This window comes from Fringilla coelebs (assembly GCF_963513975.1).
Source record: "Fringilla coelebs genome assembly, chromosome: 1".
NCBI classification, from domain to species: domain Eukaryota; kingdom Metazoa; phylum Chordata; class Aves; order Passeriformes; family Fringillidae; genus Fringilla; species Fringilla coelebs.
Window position 1 is genome coordinate 29,504,877 of NC_140028.1, and position 27,182 is coordinate 29,532,058.

General features: G+C 37.3%; 1 protein-coding gene across 6 annotated transcripts; it reads left to right on the top strand.

Moving 5' to 3' along the window:
- Positions 1-26,767, top strand: SNX16 (sorting nexin 16). Of its 6 annotated transcripts, none has more exons than XM_084210940.1 (8): positions 1-53; positions 4,562-5,026; positions 9,164-9,250; positions 12,586-12,734; positions 17,321-17,390; positions 21,857-21,993; positions 24,877-24,993; positions 25,253-26,767. In XM_084210940.1, exons 2-8 carry the CDS (start codon positions 4,655-4,657, stop codon positions 25,356-25,358), a joined length of 1,038 nt encoding a protein of 345 aa, XP_084067066.1. In that variant the 5' UTR covers positions 1-53; positions 4,562-4,654; the 3' UTR covers positions 25,359-26,767. The 6 variants fall into 6 exon arrangements, with proteins under 6 accessions (XP_084067066.1, XP_084067071.1, XP_084067069.1 ...); XM_084210943.1 differs by lacking the exon at positions 1-53 and adding an exon at positions 57-127; XM_084210941.1 differs by lacking the exon at positions 1-53 and adding an exon at positions 1,106-1,511.
- The last annotated feature ends 415 nt before the right edge of the window (positions 26,768-27,182 follow it).

Below are 27,182 nucleotides of genomic sequence, written 5' to 3' on the forward strand. Positions count from 1 at the left end.
CGGGGCGGGCCCGGCGGTGGCGCGGCGGAGCGGGGCAGGCGCGGCGGGAGCAGGTGAGTGGGGCCGCCGTGCGGGCGGCGGGAGCGCCAGCACCGGGAATTAGGGGAGCGGGCAGGGAGAGACTGAGGTAGTGGGCGGCCCGTGCGGGGAAGGCCGGGGGAGGGGAAGGGAGTGGAGCCTCGCGCCGGACGAGAACGGCCCCCGCCGCCTCCGCGCAGCTGTCGCAGCTCCCGCGCACCTGTGGGGAGGCGGCGGCGGGCGGTGGCACCGCGGGGTCCGGTCCCGCTCGGGCGGCACGGCGGGTGCGGAACCCCCCGTTCCCCGGGGCGGGGCCTCGCCGCGCCTCCAGGTGTTCTCTTCGGCCGGTTCCCGCAGCCGTGCGGAGGTACCGGGAGGGCTCCCGGGGCCTCGCCGGTGTCACGGGCTTGGGGCCGTCCCTGGAGTTACGTAAAGCGGCGGCGGCGGCGCTCCCCGAGCGCGGCCCCTCGGCGGCGGGGCCGGGCCGGGCGCTGCCCCGGCGGTGCCGGCCGGTCTGGTTTGGTTCCGCTCGGGTTCAGAAGCGGCAGATGCGGCGCTCGCTGACGCGCGGGTTTGGCGTGCGAGGTGCCCGCAGCTGTGTCCGGTTCCGTAACAGACTCTTTGGGGCAGCAATTACTCCTCTGTGTGTAAGGTGTGATAAATAGCCCCCCCATCTTGAGTACATAAGCAGGTAAAAAATGTTGTTAGGTAACTTGGCTGAAGTCACCACAAAATGATTATTTTAAAAATCATGAAACCCAGGTTTGAAAGTTGTTTCTTTATATTCCACTTGTTCTCTAGCTGACTTTCCTCAGTAGCACTTAAACCCTAAACATCAGAGATCAGCTTGTGTGCGTTGTCCAAACAGAGGTAGAATGTATGTAACTAGATCACAAATAGTATTGCATAGCTAAAAGTCTTCTAAATCCAATTACAACTGTTAAGTACGGATTGTTTTGTTTCTAATCTATTATCCTGGAATCGTGTGGCTTACATCTTTCTCACTGAATATACAAGCCATTAGTTTAAAAAGGTTTGGAACTGCGATAGCTGCAAGCTGCAGGCAAACCCTTTTTAAGTGGTTTTATTACAGCCTATTTGCCTCTCCCGCAGAAAGGGAGGTGGCTGCTGTAAACACCAGGATAAGTTGGTGTCATGCTCCTCTTGTAGCATGTGACGGCCGGGTTCCGGGACTGTCCTATCCTGTTTCAGATCTTGCAGTTCAGCGCTTCCAGCAAATGTTCTCTTCCTTCTCCTTTCGTCCTTAACTCACACCTGGGAATCAAACTAAACAAAATACAGCTCCTGAACGGGAAGCAAATTTATTGCAGAAAGTCAAGTAAATAGCTAGACAAGAAAGTGCAGTCTGGGGTTATCTCATAGGTATCATGAGCAGTTTGTTCTTAAAGTTGGTGTGCTGCAATGATTCTGCTGGTTCTGTGCAGCTGGGGTGGGAGCAAACTGAGCACACAAACGCTCCTTGCAGCGCCGAGGTAAGTAGGGAGTGACATAGTTTGTCTAAAAGGATTTTTTTTTTTATTAAATTGTTCTCAGTTCCTTCTATTGCATGAATTGGCAGTGAACTGTATTAGTAGATAAGGCTGGATTCCTAGGGCTGTGACCCTTGTTTGAGCATTGTATGTTTTTCTAATATTTAGTAGCCTTCATAAAGTGCAGATTGATTTGATTTTGAACCCTGTTGTAAATATTTTGCATACTAGGAAACTGTGATACTTCTACAGTTGAAGATGGATTTATGTATGTATGCAGGAATATACGTGTTTGTGAATCTGGTAATATTTTTGTATATTTCTTTCAACTTTTTTTACAAAAAATATTCAAGTTAAGTGAAGCTGTGTGCTATTTGCTCACTTGATGTGACATTTCTGTTACTGAGAGAATACTTTCCTGTTACTTTTTAAAGTTAGAGGAATCTGTGTGACACAGGTGGCATCAGCCCCTTTTATTTGTCTGTGGGCATGTTTACTGTGTCAGATTGAGTCAAGAATAGCCTTCAGAAGAAAACAGTGTCATCATCACCTTTATACTCAATTGGGGACTCGCAATTTGGGGTGGCCTTGCAGAGTACAAAAGAGACTAAACCAGAAAATGTACCCTGGGAGCAGGCTTAGTGTGGAACAGCTGGTAATAAGTATCCAGGCAGTGGTACCGAATTAGAGCTGGTCTGAACTGAAAGCTGCTGAAGCACGTACAGTGCAGGTGTTGGCCTCTCAGCACCAAGGGCTTTGTCCTCAGAGTGGTCTGTGTTGAGTTTTCTTGCTTGCCAAATTGGTGCAGCTGCTCAGAAATTCATGTGCAGTTAAGAGTAATGTGTAGTAAGTAGACAAGCTCAAGATAGTAAGTTCTAGACTGGCATTTCACTTTAAAGGAAGAAGTTCTTCTAGGAAAGACAGTTCACAACTATTGTAACTGGTGAAAATGTCATTGTGGGGTTTTAGGCTTGGTTTGGTTCTTTTCATGAAGTGATGAACAGCACAAGGTTTTTTGCATCTTAAAATTACATGAACTCCTAGGTTAGCTTCAACAGATAAACCCATGTCTCAGGGGCTGTTTTCCACTCCAGGTTCACACTCATGCAACAGAGGATAATCACTTTTTACATATAGATTGTTTGATTTTTTTGCAGTCTAGACTCACTTAGGTTGTTCATTTTACAGGAATTTATTCCTATACCTCCCAATAACATAGCTGGGTGGGACATTGTTTAAAGGCATGCTCTCAATTCCTTGTGCTGGTAGTATGGAAGAGTCACTGAAGTGGCAAGTGAAAAAGTAGTTATCTTTTTTAGTGTTTCATTTAGATATTGTTCAGAGAATATTGCTAGAGAAAATTTATCAGGCAATGCTTCATACCTTGCATTAAAGAAAAATTATTGCAGAGCTTATTGTTCGAGGCAGAAAATAAATTTTCTTACTGAGCTGGGGGTGAAAAAAGGGATTTAGATCTGGTATAGCTCCAGGAGAACATCTTGTCTCGGAGACAGGTGTGACTTGCTTCTCTCATACGGAGTGAGGCTGAAGCAGGTCAGATGTCTGACACGTGGTTTCATTCCCACAGCCAAGCACAGGACTGTGCTGCAAGAGAAGCTGCTGGATACTTCAAATCCCATCCCTGACCAGCTGAGTGAGTCAGCAGGGGTTTATGATACTGAGTTCAGCTCCCTCAGATGCTGCTGAGTGTCCAGCCTCATTCCACAGTGAAGCAGATGTTCCCAAGAAATGACTGTCAGTTTGAAATTGTTCTCCTGGTCAAGTTAACTGAGTTTTCTGACAGACAGTGTGTGAAGACTTCCTGATGTAGCTAAAAGGATGACTAAGTTTGTTTTTTCCTTTACTTAAGAAATTTGTTCAAGAGAATTTTTCAGTCTTCTTCATGCTGGTTTATTTAAAATTTATGTCTTTATTCCTGTGCTCCAGGCTTAATTTAGAGCAAGACAGGGAAAGCATCACTTCATACTCACAATTAGGAATCTTACTTGGTTTTACTGCAGTAGATGATTGATTGTCTGATGTGAATCAGGTTGGCAGCTTCCCATTTCACAGCTTCCTGCAGCCTCCTGGTTGATTAGTTTATTCCTGGGTAAATGGATCATGGCTCAAATCCTGTTAATCCAAAGAGGTGGCATTTAATTTGCATCTTGTAAGAGCTCTTCTTTGGGTACTTTGTTAAAATGAGGAGATGGTGCTTTTTTGGCAGTTTGATACTGCTGTCTTAATTTTATTTTGCTTTTTTTCCAGAAATGTATACACATGCATACAAAAGAATCATTTGAAATGATTTTGTTGGAAGAAAAAATACTTTTTTTTTTCCCATTTTAATCTTCTGGAATGGAAAACTACCTGCTGTAACAACCCTGCTTTTGATGTGCATGCTTGTAAAACTTAATTGCTCCAATTCAGACTCCAGAAAATGCGCATTTTAGATCGTGACAAATGTCTGCAGCATTATATACAACAGAGTTGTTTGGAAAAAATATTTTGCATTGAAAACAGATCCATTATACTTCAGTGAATGTGTAATACGCGAATATGTTTTCACCTAAGTTGTTTACTGTCATGTCTTTTGATTCATGTCGTGTATATTGCTGCCTGTGTGTTTGGCTTGCGTAGTCTGCAGTGGATGTCTTACAGAACCAATTCTGAGAAAACCTTCTGTACTGTTTAGATGAAACAGTCACTGAAACTACTTCTTCTTATATGCCAGAAAAAATGCTGACTCTTTGGATAAAACCAAATAACACTTAATTCTTAAAGGACAAAAGAATTTTTCTCTTTTGTTATCTTGCTTTATGGCTTTGCCATTTTAATTTTAGTAGCTGTGGAAGACAGAACTCTTGTAAAGCTGTCTGTCAAATGGTTGAGATATAACCTAAAAGCCATTTTATATGCACAAGATTCTTTGTGAAAATGCTTTACCATCAATATTGTGATGTACCATCTCAGAGCTAATACAGATTTTTTTTCCCAAAGCTCTGTTGCTTTGATTTAAAATTGACAGCAGTATTTTCTGTCCTTAATTGCAGGTACTGTTCCTGAAAACAAGAGCAAACATGGTTTACACAGCGAATGAAGCTTAAATTCCTGGACCAAAAACTGAGGGCTTGTTTTCATGAAGGATGGCAACACCATATGTTCCTGTTCCTATTCCTATTGGAAGTTCATCATCCAGCTTTACAAACAGAAACCAAAGAAGTTCTTCCTTCGGGAGCATTTCAACGAGTTCGAGCTCCTCAAAAGGACAGCTGGAGGACTCTACAGTTGATACTTTTAAAAAGATGAGCGTGCCTGACCAGATTGGTTCCACGTCATCTGCGTGTAGCAGTCCCCTTGTTAGGACTAAATTTACAGGTCTGGATACATCCATAGAGTACAGTACTCAGCCTGTTGAAGACATAGAGCAGAATGAAGATTCCAGGACCTGGGAAGATCGACCATCCACACCTACTATTCTGGGCTATGAGGTGATGGAGGAAAGGGCAAAATTCACTGTAAGTTTTGGGCATAGTATAGTTCATCCTGCAATGACAAGATAGCAACTGAATGTGCTTTGCACTGTCTTTCAGGAATTACTCCTGCAGTTCAGGGATGTTACCAGTTTAGCTTCAAAGTACTTCCTGACAGGAAAATACCATTCTTGTTATACAGGTGGGAAAACTAGGACTAGAAAGCAGTCTTTCCTGTCATTGTGTATGTAGAATAGAGGAAATTAATTCTGTTTCATGTATCAATTTCTGCTGGAAAAGTCAGGAATTCCTTGCAGCTACAATTCCTTGTGAAATTGAACTTGTGTAAGTTCTGTGGAGTTAAACTTAAGTAAAATGCAGTCTTCTATTTGACATGAGTGATAAGAAACCTTGATGTTAACCCTTTGTAGTTACAAGTAATTTACAACATTTCTGCTAAAGTGCAAACATGTCGGTTTCACCTTCTTGCCCAGTTTAGTTTCTAGTAAGGGGAGATCTGCTCTGCAAACAGGCTGGGAAATTGCTTATGCCATATCTTGTGCCAGAACAGCAGCCTAACTGGTTTGTATTGATTTTTCTCAAAGTGCACTGTAGCAGGCAGTTCATTTTTTTTTTTTTGCATGCCATAAACATATCGATGTACTTCCGTATTTGTTTTTGTGCTTGTTGTTGAAATATTTCTTTGAGATAATACAGCAGTGCTTGTGGGACTGATTATTTGTTTGTTACTAATTATTAATTATGTTACTTAAGATGAACCATATTAATCAGAAATAGATAAGGAGAAATAGCATTTTTTTCCTTATGTTTTCTTTTAGATTAGAGAAGTGCAGAATTTTTATGACAGTTAAAATACTAATGAAATCAAGATCTTATTACAAAAAGTTAAGTAATGATACTTTTTAATTATTTGAGAATGATACCCTGTCTTTTCCTGAGATTTTCAGCTTCTAACATCTTCGTGCATGTTAGCATAAGAGAAGAGCAGAATTTTTTTTAACAGGTAGATTAGAAGAATTGTTTTAAATAATAACCTTCAAAACCACAACAACAGTTGATATTGTTATATGTACAAGGATTAGTCTGCAAATACCACAGTATCATTTAGTTTGGGAAAGACCTCTAAGATGGAGTCCATCGTTTGATCATCACCTTGACAACCAGATGATGGCACAAAGTGCCACATCCACTCATTTCCTGAGCACCTCCAGGGACGGTGACTCCACCATCTCCCTGAGCAGCTCATTGCAATGTTTAACCACCTTTTCCAAAGAGGAATTCTTCCTGATGTTCAACCTGAAGCTCCCCTGGTGCAGCTTGAAGCCATTTCCTTTTGTCCTGTCACTGCTTGTGTGGGAAAAGAGACTGACCCCCACCTGGCTACAGCCTCCTTTCAGGTGGTTGTAGGGAGCCTCCTTTTCTCCAGGATAATTGTACCCAGCTTCCTCAGCCATTCCTCACATGACTTAGCCTCTAGAGCTTTCACCAGCTTGTTGCCCTTCTTGTCTTTCTTGAAGACATTGCAAAGACATAATCCAGTGTGCCTATAAGGTGTTCTTCTGTATTTACAATGATAACTTTGTCTCATTATTGTATGTGGAAGGCCAGGTCATGGTACAAGTGAAACATTCTTCCATTGTAAAATGCTTGGATGCATTTTTGCTCTTCCTGATTTCACTTCTATTGCTGAGTTGGTTTCTGAGACCACACAATTAACTGTTTGTTTTCAGTTGCATGTTCTGCATGCAGTTTGCTGTTGTGCATTAAAGCCAGCAAGGAATTAGTCCTAAGAATTTGAGTTGCTTTTGCAGGGAGATTTAGAAGACAGCGGAAGACAGTGGAAAGCAAATTAAATCGCTTGTAAAAGAGAGGAGACTCAATTGCTGAAGTTTTTTTACTGTTGGTTGCATCTCCTAGTTTCCAAAAATAAGAATCTGATTAAGCTGTATGATGTCCAAGCTTCAGGAGTTAAGTTAAACATTAGTGCATGTTAGAGTTAAATCTTAGTGCATGTTAGAGTACACGGTTGCTGAAGCTTATGGGAGAGAAAACCTAGGCTGAAAAATATCTCCTTGTAAACATTTAGTCTTAAGTGAATTCGAAGTCCTGGAATGTTCAATTAGCACTTTTTTGTTTTTCTTTTTTTTTTTAAGCCAAGTAGAAATGATAATGAGATGCTGAATCAGCCAGAGAATGTTGCAACGTATGGGTGTATTTTCGTTGATGATTTTTTATTTATAGAATAAAGCAATTCATGATTGAGTGGAATAAAATGAATTTGTTGAATTAATTTGTGATTTTTACCCAAGATCTTGTATGAAGGAACTGAGAGGTTTTTTTTGGAATATTCTAGTTTTTACTCATTAATTGTAAACCTTAAAAGCCAAAAAACACCCAACCACTTTTTAACTTTGATAGGAAAACCAAACATGTTTATTTCAGGTTGCCCATAATTTTGAGGCCTTTAATCACAAGTTGATTGCACTCCCTGTTGCAGTTAAGTTCAGTGTAATTGGTGACCTTTTTTTTTTAAGTTACCTGATGTTTACTTATAAATTATTCCTTTTTTTCTTGTATACCTGTTTAAACAATTCTTTTGCAGAACTTAGAGTAGAATACAAGAATAGAATACTGATTAGCTAGTAAATTCGCACGCATATTCCAAAGTTTCTTGTTCTGTGTTTTACTGTGTACAAGCAGAGTCTTCACAATTTTATATTTATTTATTAATTTTATTTATGAAAATAAAACTGCTTATACTTTTAGTATGACAGTAAAGTAATAAAATATTTGGATAAGCATTTATACATAAAATCCAAGGCAGAGAAATTATATTTTAATGCTGGTTTTGTAAGTATGTCCTGCAGCTTGAATTTTAAAAGCTAATAGCTTTTTCCTCTGTCACGATCCATGACTTCCACAGATGATGTGTCTTGAAAGTGAAATTGTGTTTAAAACATAGATAAGCAAAGTACTTGCTGAAAAATTGCTTTTGATTTTCACCATAGTTATCTGTAGTTTCTGTAATTATCTGGAACTTAATATATTATGGAATACAAAATTGCTAGAAACAGTCTCAGACCTGTACAGAAGTTGGCTAGCACGGGGGTTATCACATGTTGGGACTGCAGTAAAAAAAATACACTTATCAGCTAAGACAACCTGCTGTGACAGCATGAAGTACTGGAGAAGATTTTTAGTATGTAACAGATTAGAAAATGTTTTAAATAGAATTTGGTTAAATGAAGGATTATTTATCATTATGATTCTAAAAATATCTTTTTCTTTCTTGTGTTATATTTTTTACATACAGACTGGGAAAAATAACCCAGTACAATTGCAGAACCTGTCTTTCCCTACATTGGAGAGAGTAAGGTTATGACATTAGACGCTGTTTAGTGTTTTCTAGTTAAAGTTGTGTTGTTAGATTCATTGTGTTCAGGCATTGGAATATTAATCCTCTTGATAAGTAATTGTAGTATTATCATCATCGTTTTGTTTCTTTATCCCTTTGCTTTTAAATTAGGAGTATGGTACTGCTGTGCTGTTGTCTTGCTAAATCTGATTCAAAGTATCCTTTACTTCAGTTACACAGTGATGGTATCATCATTCCGGTGCAGTTTTCTAGTGAAATCATATTTGCCTGGAAAGACAAAACCTAATGTTCAAGACAAATGCAATGGAGGATGTAATTTTATTTTGCATCTTTATTTCTGCTTGTGAAACAAGTCAGATGAGACATTTTGAAACCATATCACACACAGCACCTGATGATTAACAGTCGTCTTAAAAATAGCGAGGCCTCCAGGATCAATGAGTAAAACTGTAATTTAGCAAAGGTTAAAGTAGATCACAGAAACACACTTCCTTACTGTTTTGATAGCCAAGCCTTTTGTTCTGCTGCGAAATACATTGGTTATTACAGACAGAAATAGTTACATGTATTTAGGAATTACAGGAACTCATTCCTTAAATTCTGAAATTAATTTAAACTCTTTGTACTGATATTGTTATTGTTATTTATATTTCTTTTACTCTAATTAATTTTTTTTTTAATCCACAGGTTTTGTTTTATTAAGAAATAGAGGATCATTTCAGCCTTCCAGACAATGCAGTGTGAAGTTTTGCACATTTTTCTGATATTTCTGTCTTTCTACACAGGTATACAAAATACTGGTGAAAAGAAGTCCAGAGGAAAGCTGGGTGGTTTTCAGACGGTACACAGATTTCTCCAGGCTTAATGACAAGGTGGGAATTATAAACTGGTAAATTCTCAGCTATCTTACCTCACTTCTTTCTTGTCTTATATTTTTGTCACATCTTCTCTTTTTTTCTGGTTTTAATGCATATAAAATACATACTGTATTAATGACTGGAAAAATATTATTCCTCATTTTTTCAAAGATACATTAAACAGCTGACGTAAAGAAGATGTAACAGCTTCATCTGAAGCTGTTAGTGTGCTTCAAACTTATATTTATTCCTAGTTTTATATGATAAAGGAATTAACTCTTCAATATTTATCCCCTGCATGGAAATAGAGCTAGAGGCTTGTATTCTCTTACAGGAATGATCCAGTAGTTATTTAGTACTTTTCTGTGTAACAAGCTCTGGTTTTGTTCATCGTAAAACTGAAGTTTCATGAAGATAAATATATTTTTGTATGTTGGTCAGTCTTCAGTTGTTTTCAGTGTCTTCCAAGTTAATACTGAAATACTATATCACATCTTTAAAGATGGAGGGAACACCAGATGAATAGGAATTCTGGGTCAACAACTTAATACTTTCAGAATACTTGAAAGGAAAAAATGCTTGTCAGAAAAGCACAGGTTTTTATGATTGGTAAATAGTGTTCAGCTATCAAAAGCAGAGAAACAATTGCACTTTTCATTGCCAGTTTAACATGCTTTCTGCTGAAATGTTCTTTCATGTTTCTACATGAACCTTATTTCTTTACCCATTGTGAGGGGGTTTTTTTGTACAGGTTATCGCTTTGGATTTGTGCGCCTAATCAACTAAGAGCTAAATTCAGCTGAAATTTTGAAAATGGACTTAAACATTTCTCAGTGGTCTTGGTTTGACCTATTTGAATATCTCCTAGGCTACCTTTGAAACACCACTGGTGTCTAAAACTAAATTGCTGAATGTGAATTAATTCAGAGATTTCTTTCTGAAGAAATTCCTGTCTTAAATCAGTTTATCTTACATTAAGGAATGTCTTGATATTGGCAAAAGCCTGACTTCTTTTGAGACAATGATCTTTGTATTTCAACTCAGATTTTGGAAGTCAAGTCATAAAGCAATTTGCATTTTGAACAGCTATGTCAGGTATAGGTCAAGAATTGGCTTACGTCCATTGACTTAGTGGTTGTCAGTGGTTTGAAAAATCAAAATGCCAAAATATCTATTATAATAAATATTTAAATTTTACACATGGAGCCCTTAGTCTTTGCCATCAAATGTTTGGCAAAAATATTTGGCATTTACCATTATTTCTAGGTATTAGTATTTTTGTTTAAAGGAAAAATCTCTAGTTTTTAAATTTGTGTCACTGTCTGAAGCCTTTCCACCTTTCAGTATGCATCTAAACCATTAAGTCTTTGTTCTGTAAGACAGTATACTTTTTATAAGTAGTGTCAGCCCTAGGAGGTTAAAAATACCACCATTCAGGAAATATTCAAGAATAACTAAATAGTAACATAATAATAGCTTGAAAATACATAATGAAGAACCAAAAAGTTTGCCATTCTTAACAACCAAGAAGTTCACCATTTCTCCCCAAGACTGTGACTCATGTGACATGTAATGTGATGTAGGAGGGAGTAGGAAGGGTGCTGGATTCCAGCAAGCAATCACGGCCAGAATAAGCTGTCTGACCCATGGGTTTTCCTGCTGCGTCTGAGGAGTGCTCAAGAAAGAACACCCCAGGACTGTGCTGTTGAAAATTAGTCTACTGACAGCAGTTGGGTCTTACCTTCTTCAAGCACAAAAGGAGTAACCTGTGGGTAGGTGTATTCTCTCCTTAGAATTAAATTCCGTGATCCATGTGACCAGACAAGTACCATTAAGCAGAACTCTGGGTGGTTGAACCATTTCCCAGCAATGGTGATCTGCAGTCTTCTGTACAACTAACAGGAATTCATTTTGTTACATTCTATGGGTTCTGTCCTATTCAGATACATTCTTATAGATATGGTATTTATGATAACTTGGTAAGAGATCAAAGAACTTTGGAGGACCAACTTAAAGATATAAAGAAGGGTCTAATACCAAGATGAAATTCACTTATAGGAAAACATACTTAAATAATCAAATTCAGAAATAAAGAGCAAGGCTTTGACAATAAACCATTCTGTAAATAAAGAACCAGAATTTATCATGAGCTGTTTGAATAAACAACATTTGTGATGTTTAAAAAGCTTCTCATGCTGTGAAACAATAGTTACATAACTAAAGGTGATTTATTAATGTTGTTCTTCCTTCAAAGTGTGTAAAGAGATTCTATTTGAAGTGCAGTATCTGTTCTAAATTTTCTAAAACTTAATCTGGGGAAAGAGCTGTCCATTAGAATTTTCTATCACAGCAACATTCATATTAATATAATCAGTGTACACAGAACATCTCTGACAGAAGCTGGCTAGATTCTGTATTCAGAAAAAAATGATGAAACAATTCTTGTGGCCGCTGAGATACAAATTTTATAAAACTGATTTGCTTTTTCATGTTAGTTGTAAATCCTCTCCCAGATTTTTCTTTGTCAAGCATAACTTTGAAAAATTGTTTTTTATCAAAGTGTTAAAGTTTTTTTATTATCATGCATATTAGAAGAATAATTGGCACTCTTGGAGAGGTTCATTGCTATATAATTTTATGCTTTCATTTACTTGTATATTTTATTTCTGAATTCAAAGAAAAATATCTGGGTATTTCTGATGTCAACTATCTGTTGCTATTTAAGTAACTCAGAAAAGCAGTTTTGCATGTTACAAGGGGTTGAGCCACGCTTGCATATTGAAATTTTATTGTTCTGGATGTACAAAGAACTACTCTTGACAAGAAATATCTCATGCATGTGTTGTAATTTATTCTTCTAGCCCCCCAAGAAAGACAAATAGCAGAGTTGTGGATCTGTAATGGGTTTTTTTTTTATATATATATATATATATATTTTTTTTTTTTTTTTTATATATATATAAATTATTGTCCCTGAGTACTTTAGAAGAGATACCACTGAAATTATTATTCATTTAATACTTTTTGTTTTCAGTTTTCTTAAGTTTGCAGACTCAAAGTCTTTAAATAGCAGACTCAGACATTAAATAAAAAAGCAAAGCTTTTCATTCCTATTTTTATGTGTTAAATTTGAGGAAAAATGCAAAGCACTCTTGCATAAGGCAGCAGGTGACAGAACTGTGTCTACAATTTAACTTGTAATTTGGATTTTCCTTTTGCTTGAGATTTATCTTGTGCTTGAACTTTACAGAAGTCAGAAATGTCTTAAAAATCTGAGTAAAGTCAGTGCCTGTTTAAAATTAGTATTTTTCTCAATTTTTAAATTTTTTTGTCTTTAATTTCAATTTCAGCTAAAAGATATGTTTCCAGGCTTTCGGTTGGCCCTTCCGCCAAAGCGCTGGTTCAAGGATAATTACAATCCTGACTTCTTGGAAGATCGACAGCTGGGGTTGCAGGCATTCCTCCAGAACCTAGTAGCTCACAAAGATATTGCTAACTGGTAGGTGATGAACCTCTGCTTGTTCATTTGTGGCTTTTTTTGTGTCCATACTCCTGTTATAAAACACTTAGACTCCAGCAGTGTACCTTCGGGCAGTGTGATGAGGGATTTCAGTAGCATTCATGCTGTGCATTTGGTCATTATGTGAATTATTCAGTGTCCTTTTAAATTAGTCCCATCTTAGCATTAAAAAGTGGAACTGCAGTATTTTGTACAGGGATAACTAAGAACTGTAATATTTAAAATGTTAGAATAATCCTATGTTAATTCCTAAAACATTAATTTTCTGTGTTTTATGCAGAATTGATAATATTGTTTATTTATACTAGGTGTGTTAGGCTTTCATAATGGAGAGTATCTACACTATTAGGCAATTAGTTCTTAAAATGTGTATTAAACTACAGTTTTTCTGATTATCATGATGTGAAAGGAATTTACAGATTCCTGTGCATAACTAAATGTAAACCACAAATCAAGAAAGTCTTAATAGTTTAAAAAACATAATGTGTTTAAGCCAGCAAAGGGCAAAGATTTCTCTCAACAGTATCTTTTTTTTGTACAAAGTGGGTGATTCTTCCCAAGCAAGAAAATTAATAGAATGTAATTCTGACAAATGAAATGTAAAATAATTTTATTACAGACCAGAAGAGAATTTAAGTAAGCAATTTGCTAGAGGCAAAGCAGTTAGTTTTAAAACCTTTGCCAGCATCAGAATTAGAAAAGGTTTTAAGGTTGCTATACTAGAGATGCTTTGAGGAATGATTCTGAGAACCTGTCATCATCTGAAACATCATTCAAAACAAAGAGAAAAAATGTTCTAAAGCAAACCTAATTCCCTCGAGACTTTTACAGGAACAAAATTTTAAAATTGCCAAGCTGTGGTGTGGGACTGTGAGACCATACAGTGCTCATAGCTACTTTACTTTTTAGTAGAACATTTGACATGTTTTTATAAGGCAATCGACTGCTGCGTCTGGGAAAATACGGATTTGTACATCAGTCTGGCTTTGGTACTGCTTGTAGTAAAAAAAAAAAACAAACCCAAAGTGGTAAGCAGGTAAATAAAAATGGTATAATGTCTTCTGGAGAGACAAACGAGTAGTTTTGACAGGGCTCGTATAAAATAGTTAAAAGACAAGGGGGGAGGGGATTGATGGTGATTTAGGGGTGGTACCAGTGGAATGTTAGATCACAGTTGTGGACACTGATGTTCAGAACATCTTGAAATTATCTGGAGAGTGGAATGAACAATGAGATCACAAACTATTGTAGAAGGATGCTGAGGTACTGGGTGACTTACATCAATTTTTGTGTCTTGAAGTAGAAAGTGACAGTAAGTACGCACATACAAATTTATGAACTCAGCTGGTTTTGCAACTTGGAAAATAACTGTTGGTAATGATAGTACTAGTTTTTTGAATCAGTTCAGTACTCAGCAATAGTAAAAAAAGTTTCATTGAAATCATTAGAGGAACTTAAAAGGGGAAAAAGAAGGTATTGCTCTGGGAATCTGAACTATACTTCTGCATAGTTCAGTGCTAAAACACAGCGTTCCATCTCAAAGGAGGTGTCTGTTAGATGTACAGAGAAAGCAAGCAAGAACAGATGAAGCTGCAGAAAAACTTCCCTGCAAGAAGATTTCTCTTTAGTCTGTTGTGTTAGGTGAGCAAACAGGGCTTGTGAAATCATCAAAGGGGAGAGGGAAGGTGAGTAAGGAATGTTAATATTTTGATGATTCACAGTCATCCTGGACTATGTCATGCTGAGTGGCAAAGCTTTGTTGTGAGATGTCAGAGACAAAGCTTAAATGGTGTTAAAAAGAAATGTGGCCCAACTTATGAGTTTCTGTGGAAGTAGCTATTAAATATGATTATATGGGTGAGGTATGCAGCTGAGAAGTTTAAAAACTTCCTAATAATTAAATTACATAATAATAGGTGTGCTAAAAAGAATCAATCTCATCCCTAAATGTAACTTTTGTTATGCTGCTGGAAACACACTAGTGAATGGAATGGAATTGCTTAAATAGGTCTGAAGTCTTTATGCTTCATATTGTTGCGGCTAGTTTAGCATTTCATCTGGCTTATTTGTATCTTAGTGATGGACCATATTGGACAAAATTGTGTTTGTCATAGTTTAAGGCAAAAAATTCCAAACTCAAACTTTTAGACTGCATTGGTTATCACATACAAGAAGGAATTAAAATGTTTGTGGAATCAGTTTGTCTTTTGGCTAATGAAGAGTTGGTTAACTGAAATGTGGTTTCTAGAACTTTCGTCTGTGTAGGGCTCTGCATGAAGACAAAATTTTAAAATAAATTTTATAACCTGTTGATATGGTTCTAATGTTTGGATCTGTGGAAGGTCTGAATTCCTCAAGAAGTGAATAGAATGAGGGAGAATTGACCATCTAATATATTTACCCACTTACCAAAGAATAAATTTACTATTAATGGGAATTAATACTTGTACCTCACATGAGCAGTGGTAAACATTTCACCCTGTTTTCTCCTTTAAAACTCACCATTTACCTCTCCAGTTCTGCAAGTAAGTCAAACTGCTTGAGTCAGACCTACACCAAAAAAGCCTTTTTGCTTTGTAGAGAAGTCTGTTTTACTTCTCTTTATACTTTATGTATTGTATTGACAGTGGGAAATTTGCCCTTCAGGGATAGGAGACCTCATTTTTTATACCTATTTTAAATAAAACTAGATTCACAAAGTATTTTAAAGATAAAATGGAGGATAATATATGCAGGTGGCTAAATTTTTGTTTATGTTTTATAGACTTCTTCTCTTGTTTTATGTTGTATTGAAGATTCAGTGAAAGATCAAATTGAAATCCACCCACAGAGTTAAATCGTGGTCAGGAAAATTTCATACAACTGGTGAAGTGGGTGAAAGAAGTTTAACCTGCTCAACAGAATCTGGCTTTATATAAATGACAGAGCTGTCCTGTCTCCACCCTGTATAAGAAGCTTGGAAGGGAGGAACTCGGTCAGCTTGGAGTCAGGGATCCCATGGGCTGCACTGCTCCTTGCTGCCCTCCCTAGTGCTGGCACTGCTCCTCCCTGGAGAGGGATGTCAGCCAGCACACGTGTACAGCGAGCTCTGTCACAGCACAGAAGAGATCCCTGTGGTACTTTAAAGGCAGAATCTTCCATTCCTGAAGTGAAAGGAAGAGGTGTAACACATGGAGAGGAGAGCAGCGTCAGAGCAGACTCTCAGAGCAAAGCTAGGTTGTGAATAAATGTTCATGCCATCAGGTGCCTGTTTTAGGTAAAGAAACAACAAAGTAAATGTTCAGTGTATTTTTGATAAATGTTCTTTAGAGTATTTTTAAAACTGAAAGTGATAGTATAATGAATGATTAGTGTTTGAAAAAATTTCTCCTTATTTTGCTTGCCCACACCTGAAGCTGGTTGATTAGGTTGGTAACTGGATGAAAATTTCCTTTCTTGTGTTTGTGCTTTGTGAAAACCCCAAATGCAGAGAATGAGTGGAAAACAGAAAATTGCTGCCTTTTGACTTCACCTTTTCCATGAGGCCCTGGTGGGAAGAAAAAACAGGAAATTAAGTTTAGATTCCCATTTTTCATTTTTGTGTACTCATTGTAGGAGATGATTTAAAGATTTATAGTAGTGAAAGCAAGCACAGCATTGCTCCTGAGTTACTACTTGCTAATTTATCATGAATAGTGTTCTGGTTTGAGATTCTTTGAAGAAGAATGAATTCAACTGAGCAGGAAAGTCTTAAAAAGGTGGCTGAAGGGAACTTGTTTGGAGATGTTTAGGAGTTCTGTGAAAAGTAATCTAAATTTGGAAGACAGAATGAGACAGATGCTTAAAATACTCTGTAGTAAACCACAGGATTACACCTACTTCTTTCTTCTGGCCTTTGCAAAACAACACGCAGAGGGGGATGGCAATTGTTACACAAGTCCAAATGGAATGCATTAGTTTGAAATGTGTATTCAGAAATGGCTATGCAGTAGATCCATGATGCATTGTCTTCTATTATTTTATAACTTATTATTTATATAAAAATACACACTGTTTATATAGAAATTATATAATGTGTATGTGTCAATGTATTATGATCTTAGCAAAATGGAGGCAGGTGAACATGTTTCGGTGCTTGTGGTTAAATCCCCTGATACTACCTGAAAGGATCTGCATATGGATTTTAACAGCATACTTTTCATCCATTGCCTAATGCTAATTTTATAATACTTGTTTTTCTCCAGGAGAATTTTTCAACCCTCTTCCACACCAAAGTGATAAACTTGCCAATTGTCATGTAGCAACAAATTCAATGAAAATTTTTTTTAAATCATGAAAAATCATGTTCTAAAACTGATTATTCACCCTCATAAGTTACCTTCTAAATACTGTCCCTGGTCAACACATACAGCTGAGACTTAATAGTTTGTTGACCATTTATTTGTTAATTGTTGTGAATACTTGGGAGTATATTTGAGGATGTTAATTTTGTGTCACTTAAATAAATACCTCCATTTTATGATCATTTTTAAGTGTTGCTGCTGGTTTTGTACTTCCAGTAATTCACTCTCTTTTATTTGGTAAAGCCTTGCAGTGAGAGAATTTCTTTGTCTGGATGATCCTCCGGGTCCTTTTGACAGTCTAGAAGAAAGCAGGGTAAGTGCTAAGTAGTAGGATAGAAACATATAATGCAAAAGGCAGGTGTCATTAGAATATTGTAAGATCTGTGTAATGATGCAGAATAAAGCACTTCTGTTTCTGTTCTTTCACAAAATGATGTCTTTCTAGAATGGGCAAAGTCTGATAAATGGTGCACACAGATCATCTCTGACTGCTGTACTTCATCCCTGTCCCAGAATATATGTCGTCTTTTTTGCCTTTTCTGCCCATGGATGAAATTTGTTTTTTAAAGCAACTACTTATATTAGGCACCTACTGAATATAAGGAGAGATTTTATAAGTTTATATTCAGCACATTGTTACAGTCCTTATACCTTAGAGCTCAGGTCTTGCAGGGAAATGTTTCTTGCTATAAAATCATAGAATCATGGAATGGTTTGGGTTGGAAGGAACCTTAAAGATCACCTACTTCCACACCCCTGTCATGGGAAGGGATGCCTTCTCATGTAATGAATGCAAATGAATGGTTAATTCTCACAACTAAAATTAGTGTTCTTGCAGAAAACTAAGCAGTGTCAAGTAGTGTTGTAAACAGCAGCCTTTCAACATGCATATGAGCATCTGAACAAATAATTACTGTGTGTCTCAGTCTGTTTTCTTAGAAATAAATTTTACTGACATGCAGAGCAGTGTCAAGGTTGTCTAGAGCAGATGATCTTAGTTTTCTTACTTTATAGAATAACTGTGTTTTCAAATTGTACATGTATTGTTAGTCTTGGGGAAATTATGAATGTTAAATGATGCTCATTCAACTAAATTTATATTTGCCAGTTTGCTTTGCGTGTAAGTAGGATTCCCTTGGTTCTTGTTACATTACTATGTGCATGTGAAAGATTTGGTATGTTTTGTGTGTCAAAAGCTCATACTTGATTTCCATACAATCCCTTTTCATCACTGATATTTAAGCTGATAATTTTTTTTTAATTACCATAATTATTTGATCAGATAATTAAAAAAATTCAAGTGCCTTCTTCACTGAAATTTCAGTCATGCATGCTGTGGTGAAATCTGTGTTATTCTTCCACTGGAATTTAATCAAGCCATTAAAACAGCTGTGCTGCTGTAGTTTTAGCTATTACCCATTTCTGTGAAGTTGTTGAGACAGCTGTCATAAAATTTTCCAAGAGATACCACACCTTATTTATAGAGTGACTGAGGTTGGAAGGGCTTTCTTGAGACCATCTATTCCAGTCCTCCTGGCTCAAGTAAGGTCAGCTACTGCAGGTTGCTCAGGTCCGTGCCCAGTCAGGTTTTTAATGTTCTACAGAGGAGACTTCACAAACTTTCTGTCCAGCCTGCTCCAGTGGCTGGCCACCAGCCCAGCAAAAAGGTCTTGTGGACATGAGTATATCCAGTTTGTTTAAGTGCTCCCTGATCTGGTCTTCCCCTGCTGCAGGTGAGTTTGTCTTGACCCCTTCCTTCTGGCTGCAGGGAAGGAATTACTCAAGGCTGTTTTTTCCAATCAACACAAGTCCATGGTTTCCCATCTTTATTTTGTTGATGATATACTTGTATAATCCTTTTTTGTTTCTTTTCACATGCCTTGCCAGATTCAGCTCCAGGTTGTCCTTCACTTTCATAATCCTGTCCCTGTAAGATTAGACAGCAGCCTTACATTCCTCCTGTGTCATCTCTCCATGCTTTCACCCCTAGTAGAATTGTTTTTTATGTCTGAGCTCAGGAGACTCTTGCTCATCTACAGGCCAGTTGCACCCTTTGCTTGTTAAGCTGTACTTGCTGACCCTGCAGGTGGTGATCCTTAAATATCAACTAGCTCTCCTGGACTGCTCTTTGCTCCAAGGTGTTTTCCCATGGATTCTTTCTTCCAAGCAGCTTTCTGAAGAGATTTGAGGTCTGCTCAGCCTGAAATCCATGCTTGTGCTCATGCTTTTAGTCTTGCTTCTGATTGTTAGGAGAAATCCTAAACTCCTGCATACTAAAAACATCTATATCCATCCCTTACTGTTTATTGCTTTTTTTTTCCTTTCTCTGAACTGCCTTATACAGGAAAAGCACTGAGGTTCATGTACTTATTCCTAGAGTTCATTTTTAAAGATATCTCAAAACTTACTTCTATTTTGCCTTTCTATTACCATCCAAAGCATTGCAGAAAAAAATCTTCTGTTTTCCTGATAGTGGAAAATATGGATATCTTCTATTTGGTTAATGTCTATTCTGTTATTCCAAGGACTTGCCAAAGCAAATTTATCTTTTCCAGGGTAGAGATACAGGGACCTGCTCCATTAGAAGCTGATTAGGCCAAGAAGTTTAATCACAGAAAAGTAGGCAAAATATTCACTAAATCTTTTTTTTTTGTTGGTTTTTTTTTTTGGTCATATCCTCGGTAGCTGTTTCCACAGATCTTTTCCCAGCCACCTCTGTTTCATGATCTGAAGAAGGAAGCAAAGCTATCTCCTGGTTGTCCTTTCAGAATTTCAGGAAAAATTAGTCCAGCCTGGGTATTAAAACTGTTCCAGACTCCAGGTGTCCAGCTCTCTAAAGAACAAGACAGCTCATTACACACTGTTCCCTTTCTCAGCTTTGGTTCACTTTTCTGCTGTTGCAGCATCCTTCAGAACATACTGATGTTTTCTTACCCAGTTTCAAACAGTGCCTGTTTGCTTGGACAGCTCATACCCAGGCTGCAGATAGAGATTAATTTTTCCCAAAGGCTTTATTCTGTTCTCAGAGCAATGAAACAGTTTTCAATACTTGTGCAATATTTTTATCTGTTTTGTGTATAGGAAAATTTCCATGTGCATACATCTAAAGGTTGAAATAATAAACTTAATTATATTCTTAAGGATGTTATGTCCAATTTTCTCTTAGGGTATCAGCAACCTTGAATATTTTTACCAAGAGCAGAAAAATTTACTTAATTGGCTTGGCTGAAATGGGATGACTGCTTAACCACAGTGATAGCTAAAGCAATCACTATAAATGCTGTGTCAAGAGTGAGTTGCATGACACATGCTCTTGGCTCTAGTAGACATGAATAAAGCTATGGCTTAACTCATGACTCGTCTTCAAGTGCCTGTCAACAAAGATAAATTTGCTATCTGAGTCCGAAATTCCATGGAAAAAACAGGGTTATTGAATTGAAAACTCTTCATTTGTTTGTATTGTATAATTACAGGAAAACTTAACATTTTAAAGATCATTGAGTCTGCTTCAGTTAAAGCAAAGGATGTTTGTAGCCTGTTTTAAAACTTCAGGACAAGCAGTATCTTAACAGCATTGTTCTCAGCTGAGATCGTATAAAATGTTTATATTCAGCAGACTCTGAGTTGGTGGTTACTTGCAGGTAGTATCAAGCCAAGAAAGCCTCCCATGTGGGGCTCTTATTTATAGAGCACATCTAAATTATTAAATCAGAATTGCATATTACTATTGGAAGACTTGTGCTTTCCAGTAATAGATGAGGAGGCTGTGTGCCAGCTCTTCTGTCACTTCCTGCATTCAGAGGATATTGCATTAGACACGGGCTCTTCACATTGGGTTTTGTGATTGCTCACTGACAGACCCATCAGGGTGTGTGATACAAACACACCATGCTCAACACAGGAGCCCAGCATATTTGTCATGGCTTAGTAATTAGTGTTCACAGCATCCTATTACTCTTTTCCAGAATGTTTTTTTACTGGTCTTCTGATTGTCATGATTTCATCTTTGTAGCAGGTGTTTGGTACAGAAGTGCACAGCTTTGTCTTTCTCCTGGGTAAGGAAAGAATATGTACTTAATCCAAATATTCCTTGCATCGTGGGAATCTATAGATACTTTGAAACGGACTTTCAAGTCATGTGGAAACAAAACTTAAAATGAGAAAAGGAAGCAGGGAGTTCAGTTTACGTTCCATATAGGCAAAAAGGTTCAAAATCAGGAGCTACTCTTCTGGTGTCTCCCTTGTTTGAGACAAACAGTATTGATGGTGGTCTCATGACTGACACCAAAATTGGAGGCAAGCATCAGCACTTTATTACCCTACAGTAAAACTCATACCTTTCCTCTGTGAATTCCCACAGACAGCAGCACTGGCTCCTTCCTCTCTCCATGACCTGCCAGCCCACTCTTTTACAACACACATCCCTGTTGGACACAGCTGCAACCTGTTAGGGGCAAGCCTTCTTCCACTCTTTGGTAATTAGTACAGCTGCAGCTCATCAGGGTGAGGTTTCCCACAGCACCATCTCCATTCTCTTACAATCCATTCTCCCACATGATATGATTAAAGTATTTGCATTGCAGTTTAGCATAATAAATTCATTCAAAGCAAAGCAGCATTATTAAGATAAGAATTTTTTTTTATTTGCGTAGCTTTTTAAGGTAATCAGTCTGAAAACAAGCAGCTGTAATACTGTTACAGGTTGATATTTCTAAGAGAAAAGTCAATAAAGGCAGTCCACTGAAGTTAAATTGAAGATGCATTCAATTTGTCTTTTAGGCTTTCTGTGAAACTCTGGAGGAAACAAATTATCGCCTACAAAAAGAACTGCTTGAAAAACAAAGGGAGGTTGAATCACTTAAGAAATTACTAACTGAAAAGCAACTTCACATCGATGCTGTTGAAAGAAGAATTAGGTATGTAGAAATGTTAAGGGTTTTAGAAAGTTATCTCCATGAAAGCATTTTCTCTGTCTAGTCACAAGCACCAGCTTTAGCTGTATCTTGGAAACCATTTTCCCTACATAACCACATACAAAGAAATATTTTCAGTAAGCTTTTTCTCATATACTGGCTAAAAGCTATTTAGTACAAATGACTGAGAAGCTCGTCCTATCTTTTCCCTCTAAAGTAACTGTCATTATTTCCTAATCCTTTAAGTCCTGTAAAGATAGAGCAGGATTTTGTTCTGCTTTTGAAATGTTGAAAATGTGAAATGCCCTGCTAGAGATGAGTGGGAAAGTTGCTTTGAGTTATAAAACTCTGTTTTTACTCAAAGCTTTGACAGAGCATAGTGATCAAGCAGTTATATATCTGTAATAATTTAATTTTGCTCTGAATTGCTTGGAATGAGATGGTGCAGGTAGCATTTAAATAGCATGGGAGGTTGTCCACTTAAACCCAAGGGAAAACAGTACCTGTCTGCTAAATTCTGTAGCAGGAGCTGAGGAATTGATGTTGTGCTATCCAGTGTCCCCTTAGAGCTGCTGAGTCAGTATTGCAGCATTTCCTTAGAAAAAGAGTGAATTCCTATGGTCCCATTAGAACTTCATAGAATTATTTAGGAACCTTAATGATCATCCAGTTTCTGCTAGACCAGGTAGTTCAAGGCCCCACCCATCCTAGCCTTGAACACTTTCAGGGACGGAGCAGGCGCTTCTCTGGGCAACCTGTTCCAGTGCCTCCCACCCTCACAGTAAAGAATCTCTTCCTAATATGAGATCAGATGAAAAAACATTCCCTCTGCATGTGTTTCAGTGGAGAAATTTATAAAAAAGAAAATTCAAATAACTTTTATTTTAATACTGAATGGGTTGCTGAGTCCAGCATATCCAGGTTGACTAACAAATCACACCTTAAAATGTTCTAGTCAACTACCTTTGGAAAAGACTTTAAATGCAATTATTGTGGCTGACTGAAAATTCTGATCAGAATACCATATTCAGTTTGTTGCTTACTCCTGAAGGCAAGTAATTACATTTGGAAGATCCTTCCCCTGTTTGATAAGAAAGTTATGACATGCTGCTGCCTTAAATAGTGAAATAATCAGGAAAAGTTAAGCAACTTGCATTTGGCTAAAACATGATAGGAAATTCTGTGTGACAGAAAATAAAAAGGTGTGAGTAGCAAAAAGGGACTTGATATTTTAGTGTTTTCCCTGAAGATAGATTACATTTTTTTAAATACTCAAATACACTGCTAGTTTCCCAGACATATAAAATTAGTGAAAGTCAGCCACATCAAGATTTCAGTGTCTGAAATCTTGATGAAAAATAACTTCTGTGGCTTCTGGCTATAAAAATAAACAAGATAACGAGTTTCTTTCAGTAAAGAACTTCAGCTTGTCTGATAGTAATTGAACTCAAAAGAAATGTGTCTGTCTTTGGCCTTGTTGAAGTAGAATTTTTATTTGATGGCCCATCAAGAATTATGCCTACAAACTCTAAAGGCCAGGTGCCTACAATGGATGTGAGGCAGAAGGCGGCAACTGGACAAGTCCTGAGAGACCTGCAGGATGATGATGATTTTTTTTTTTCCTGGATTTGGCTCAAACATAGGCTGGTAGTCGTGTTACAGAATGGTGTTAAGACTTTACATAAAATGCATGCATTAAAATAAAATAATAACACTAGTTAGAGCAATTTTAAAAGTGAAAGAAATACAATAGTATCACTTTAAACACAAAGTGGATCACAAGCTTTTGTTTCTAATTCCATGGTAAATTGATGTATGTTTTCCACATAGAGAAATGGTTTGGAAAAAAGGATTTCTTTGGTTAATCTACATGACCATATTCCCATTTGTAGCTAAGCTAGCTGGACCATTATCTTGTGTTGCCATTAAGAAAAAAATTGTCTTTATCACTAATGGAAAAATGTATTGCTTTGAAACTTAGTTTGTAGTTTTGTAAAGTTACAGTGAGAAACTTGAGAAACTGTTGAAGAAATCTTCTTGTCATCCTCCTGTCTTCCTTTTGACTATATTTTGGTTACAATCCTTCTAGTGTTTAGGCAAGATGTGTGTGGCTTAGTCTTAATGTGATTTTTTACCTTAAGTCATACACATTTCTCTGGGACTTGAATTTTGTGAAGTTACTAAATTGTCATGCAATCAGAAAATGATGAAATGGCCTGGGTTGGAAGGGACCTGAAAGATCATCTAATATCCAACCCTCTGCCATGAACAAGGACAATTTCCACTAGACCAGGTTGCTCAGACCTCCATCCAGCCTGGCCTTGAGCACTTCAAGCGATGGGGCATCCACAACTTCTCTGGGCAACCCATTCCAGTGCCTCAGCATCATCACAATAAATATTCTTTTCCCTAATATCCAATCTAAATCTACCTTTCTTCAGTTTGGAGCCATTCTCCCTTGGGGAACAGTCCTGTCACTACAGGCTCTTGTAAAAAGTCTCTGCATCTTTCTTTTAGGTTCCCTTCAGGTACTGGAAGGCTGCAATTAGGTCACCCCAAAGCCTTCTCTTTTCCAGGCTGAACAATCCCAGTTCTCTGAGCCTTTCCTCATAGGAAAGGTGCTCCATCCCTCTGATCATCTTGGTGGCTCAAAAATTTAGAGGACTGAATTTAGTTTAGGAATAAGCAGCTGGAGCAAATAAACTGTTTAAATAGCTATCCAGTGCAAGCCCTGCCATCTCTGTACTAGTCAAAGAAATGCAGGAGTGAGATTGAAAGGTTACTTTCAATCTTTGTACAGAAACTGCCAGGGTTAAAATGAAACAGTTCTTCAGTGACAAATGTTTGCTGTATGGATTGGTGGTACTCTGTTCTTATCTGTTGTAGGGATTTATCTTTAGGAAAAATGACTCGTCAGATGTCAGGAGAAGAAAGTGAGTGCAGTGGTGAGGTGGAGTCTTCTGCAGTAGAAGCAGACCAGGGTACCCTGGGTGAGGACAGCTGGTAAATACTATAATTTTATTTGTTTTAGTTATTCTTAAAATATGTGTTTTGAAATGTTTAGTCTTGCATTAATTCTGCACAGCTGAGAAATTCAGCATTTTACTGCACCTCTCTGCTGCATAAAGGCCCTCAGGATAGATAATTTTAGATCTGGAATAAGCGATAAGTTAAAAAAGCTTTGTCAATGCTTTGGGGATTGTCTGCCTAAAATGGCTATAGAAAATCATACCAGTTTCCATTTATTGATCTGTCTTTGCAGCTCCGACAAGGAGAACCATGAGCCATGCTGGAGTGGCTCTTTGGCTGGAAATTCTGTCCCAGAAATTGAAGTTGCTGAAGTGGCCTATACCACGGATGAAGAATAGCTGAGCAGCAGCAGCTGTTACCTGGGAAAGGTTCATGTTAAGGGTCTATCTGTGGGTAGGATCATAGAGGAGCTGTGAAGAATTCACAGCAAAGAGCAAGAATGCACATATCAAATGTTTACATAAATCCTTACAAATTATTAATGTAAGAAATATATCCAGTGCTGCTTTGATTTCAGTTTTTATCTAGCCTTTATATATTTAATATATTGAAGTTTAATAAGGGCTAAAATCAGCTGAAGTTTAGATAGTGTATATACACAATTTGGCTGACTTTCCTAGCAGAATGACAAAAGTGTCACAGTAAATCATGGAACACATCTAACTCATATGTCATATATTGCCACTGTTGTGACACATTTGATGTGTTCATCTGTTTGGTATTTGTGTTTGCTTATAGCCATAAAATAATGCTTGCTGAAGTAAAAATGGACTCATTTGTGTATAGGAGTGGAGAATGCATTGGTTTTAAATTCTAAAAGTTGAAGAAAGTTTCTCTGGAAGTTTTATGGAATGCAATAGGAAAACTTCCAGTACCAAGAGCAAAGTAGTTACACAATGGGATCATAGTTGGACATTGTAAAATGGTCATTTTTGCTGAAAGAACTGATCTGAGACCCCCAAAACACTGTGTATTTTCATCCCAAGACGGCATGCTGTAATACTTTTTGTTCAGTAATGCTGCTTTGAAAATCTGGGATACCTTTTGTTATATACATGTAACACGTAACAACAAAATCTGTAAATTTGCCTTTTACTCAGAACACTACCTCTTACCACCTTGCTAATGCATTCATGTTTGTTTAAAAATATTCCAGACTATATGGAGGCTATTGAAAGACTTGTAAAGAAGCCATATTTTTTCCTGCACAGTTCATAACTAGATTGAATCTAGTCGCAGTGTATTTTTGTTTCAATGTATTATACACATGGGGATGTTGGTACCTATGTTGTATAGCCTATTTTTCAAAATGTATTAAGACAGGAGATGCACTTTATAATTAAGACTCCATTGTGCCAAGTTCAGTTGGCTAATTGGTTGAGAAATGGGAGTTGCAGGGAGAGGATTATGTAGTGCCTTTTTGTATTTTACTTGTTCATTACTGCAGAATTTTGTTACAGTGCTCTGGGTCAGTTCTGTGGAATCTTTGATACAGCATTTTTCTGTTCTTCACTTATTTACTGAAAGTGCCTTGTTTTATTATGCTTTTCCAATAGAAAGAGTACTGTTTTGTTTTAATTTTTTTTTTTTTTGCCCTGTACCACCCACATTGTTGTTTAATGTTGTCAATATGCAGTGTCTTTGTGCTGGAGTTTTCAAAGGGAGCTTTGTACTTCAGGCTATGCATACAATGACCTTTATGCAGAACTGTATAAACCTTCCTGGTGAAATAAAACTATGGACAAAACACCTGTCTTCTTTTTTGCATTGTGGAAAAAAACATACATTTAATGTCTTGTCAAGTAGAAAGATAAAATACTGCTAGAATGAGACATTTCTTACCTCAGAGATTTCCTGCACTTACTCACTGGTCTGAATCCTATTTTTACCATTAATTGTCTGCATAAAAATGAATGAGAATGCTGTGGCACCAGAAACCTTACTGTACTTCTGTTGAAGGTAAAAGTAAAAAAGGAACTGATTTTTTTTTTTTTTTTAAATATCCTACATCAATCCTCATAGAGGTTGAGTGAACTCAATAAAGTTTTGGCACATTATTGAAAATACATAAAATCTTGTGTCAGATGTCACATATATTTGAAAAGATCAAACTTTGTCTATTAAAATATTGTTAGGTTTACAACTATAAAGATTTTAAAAAT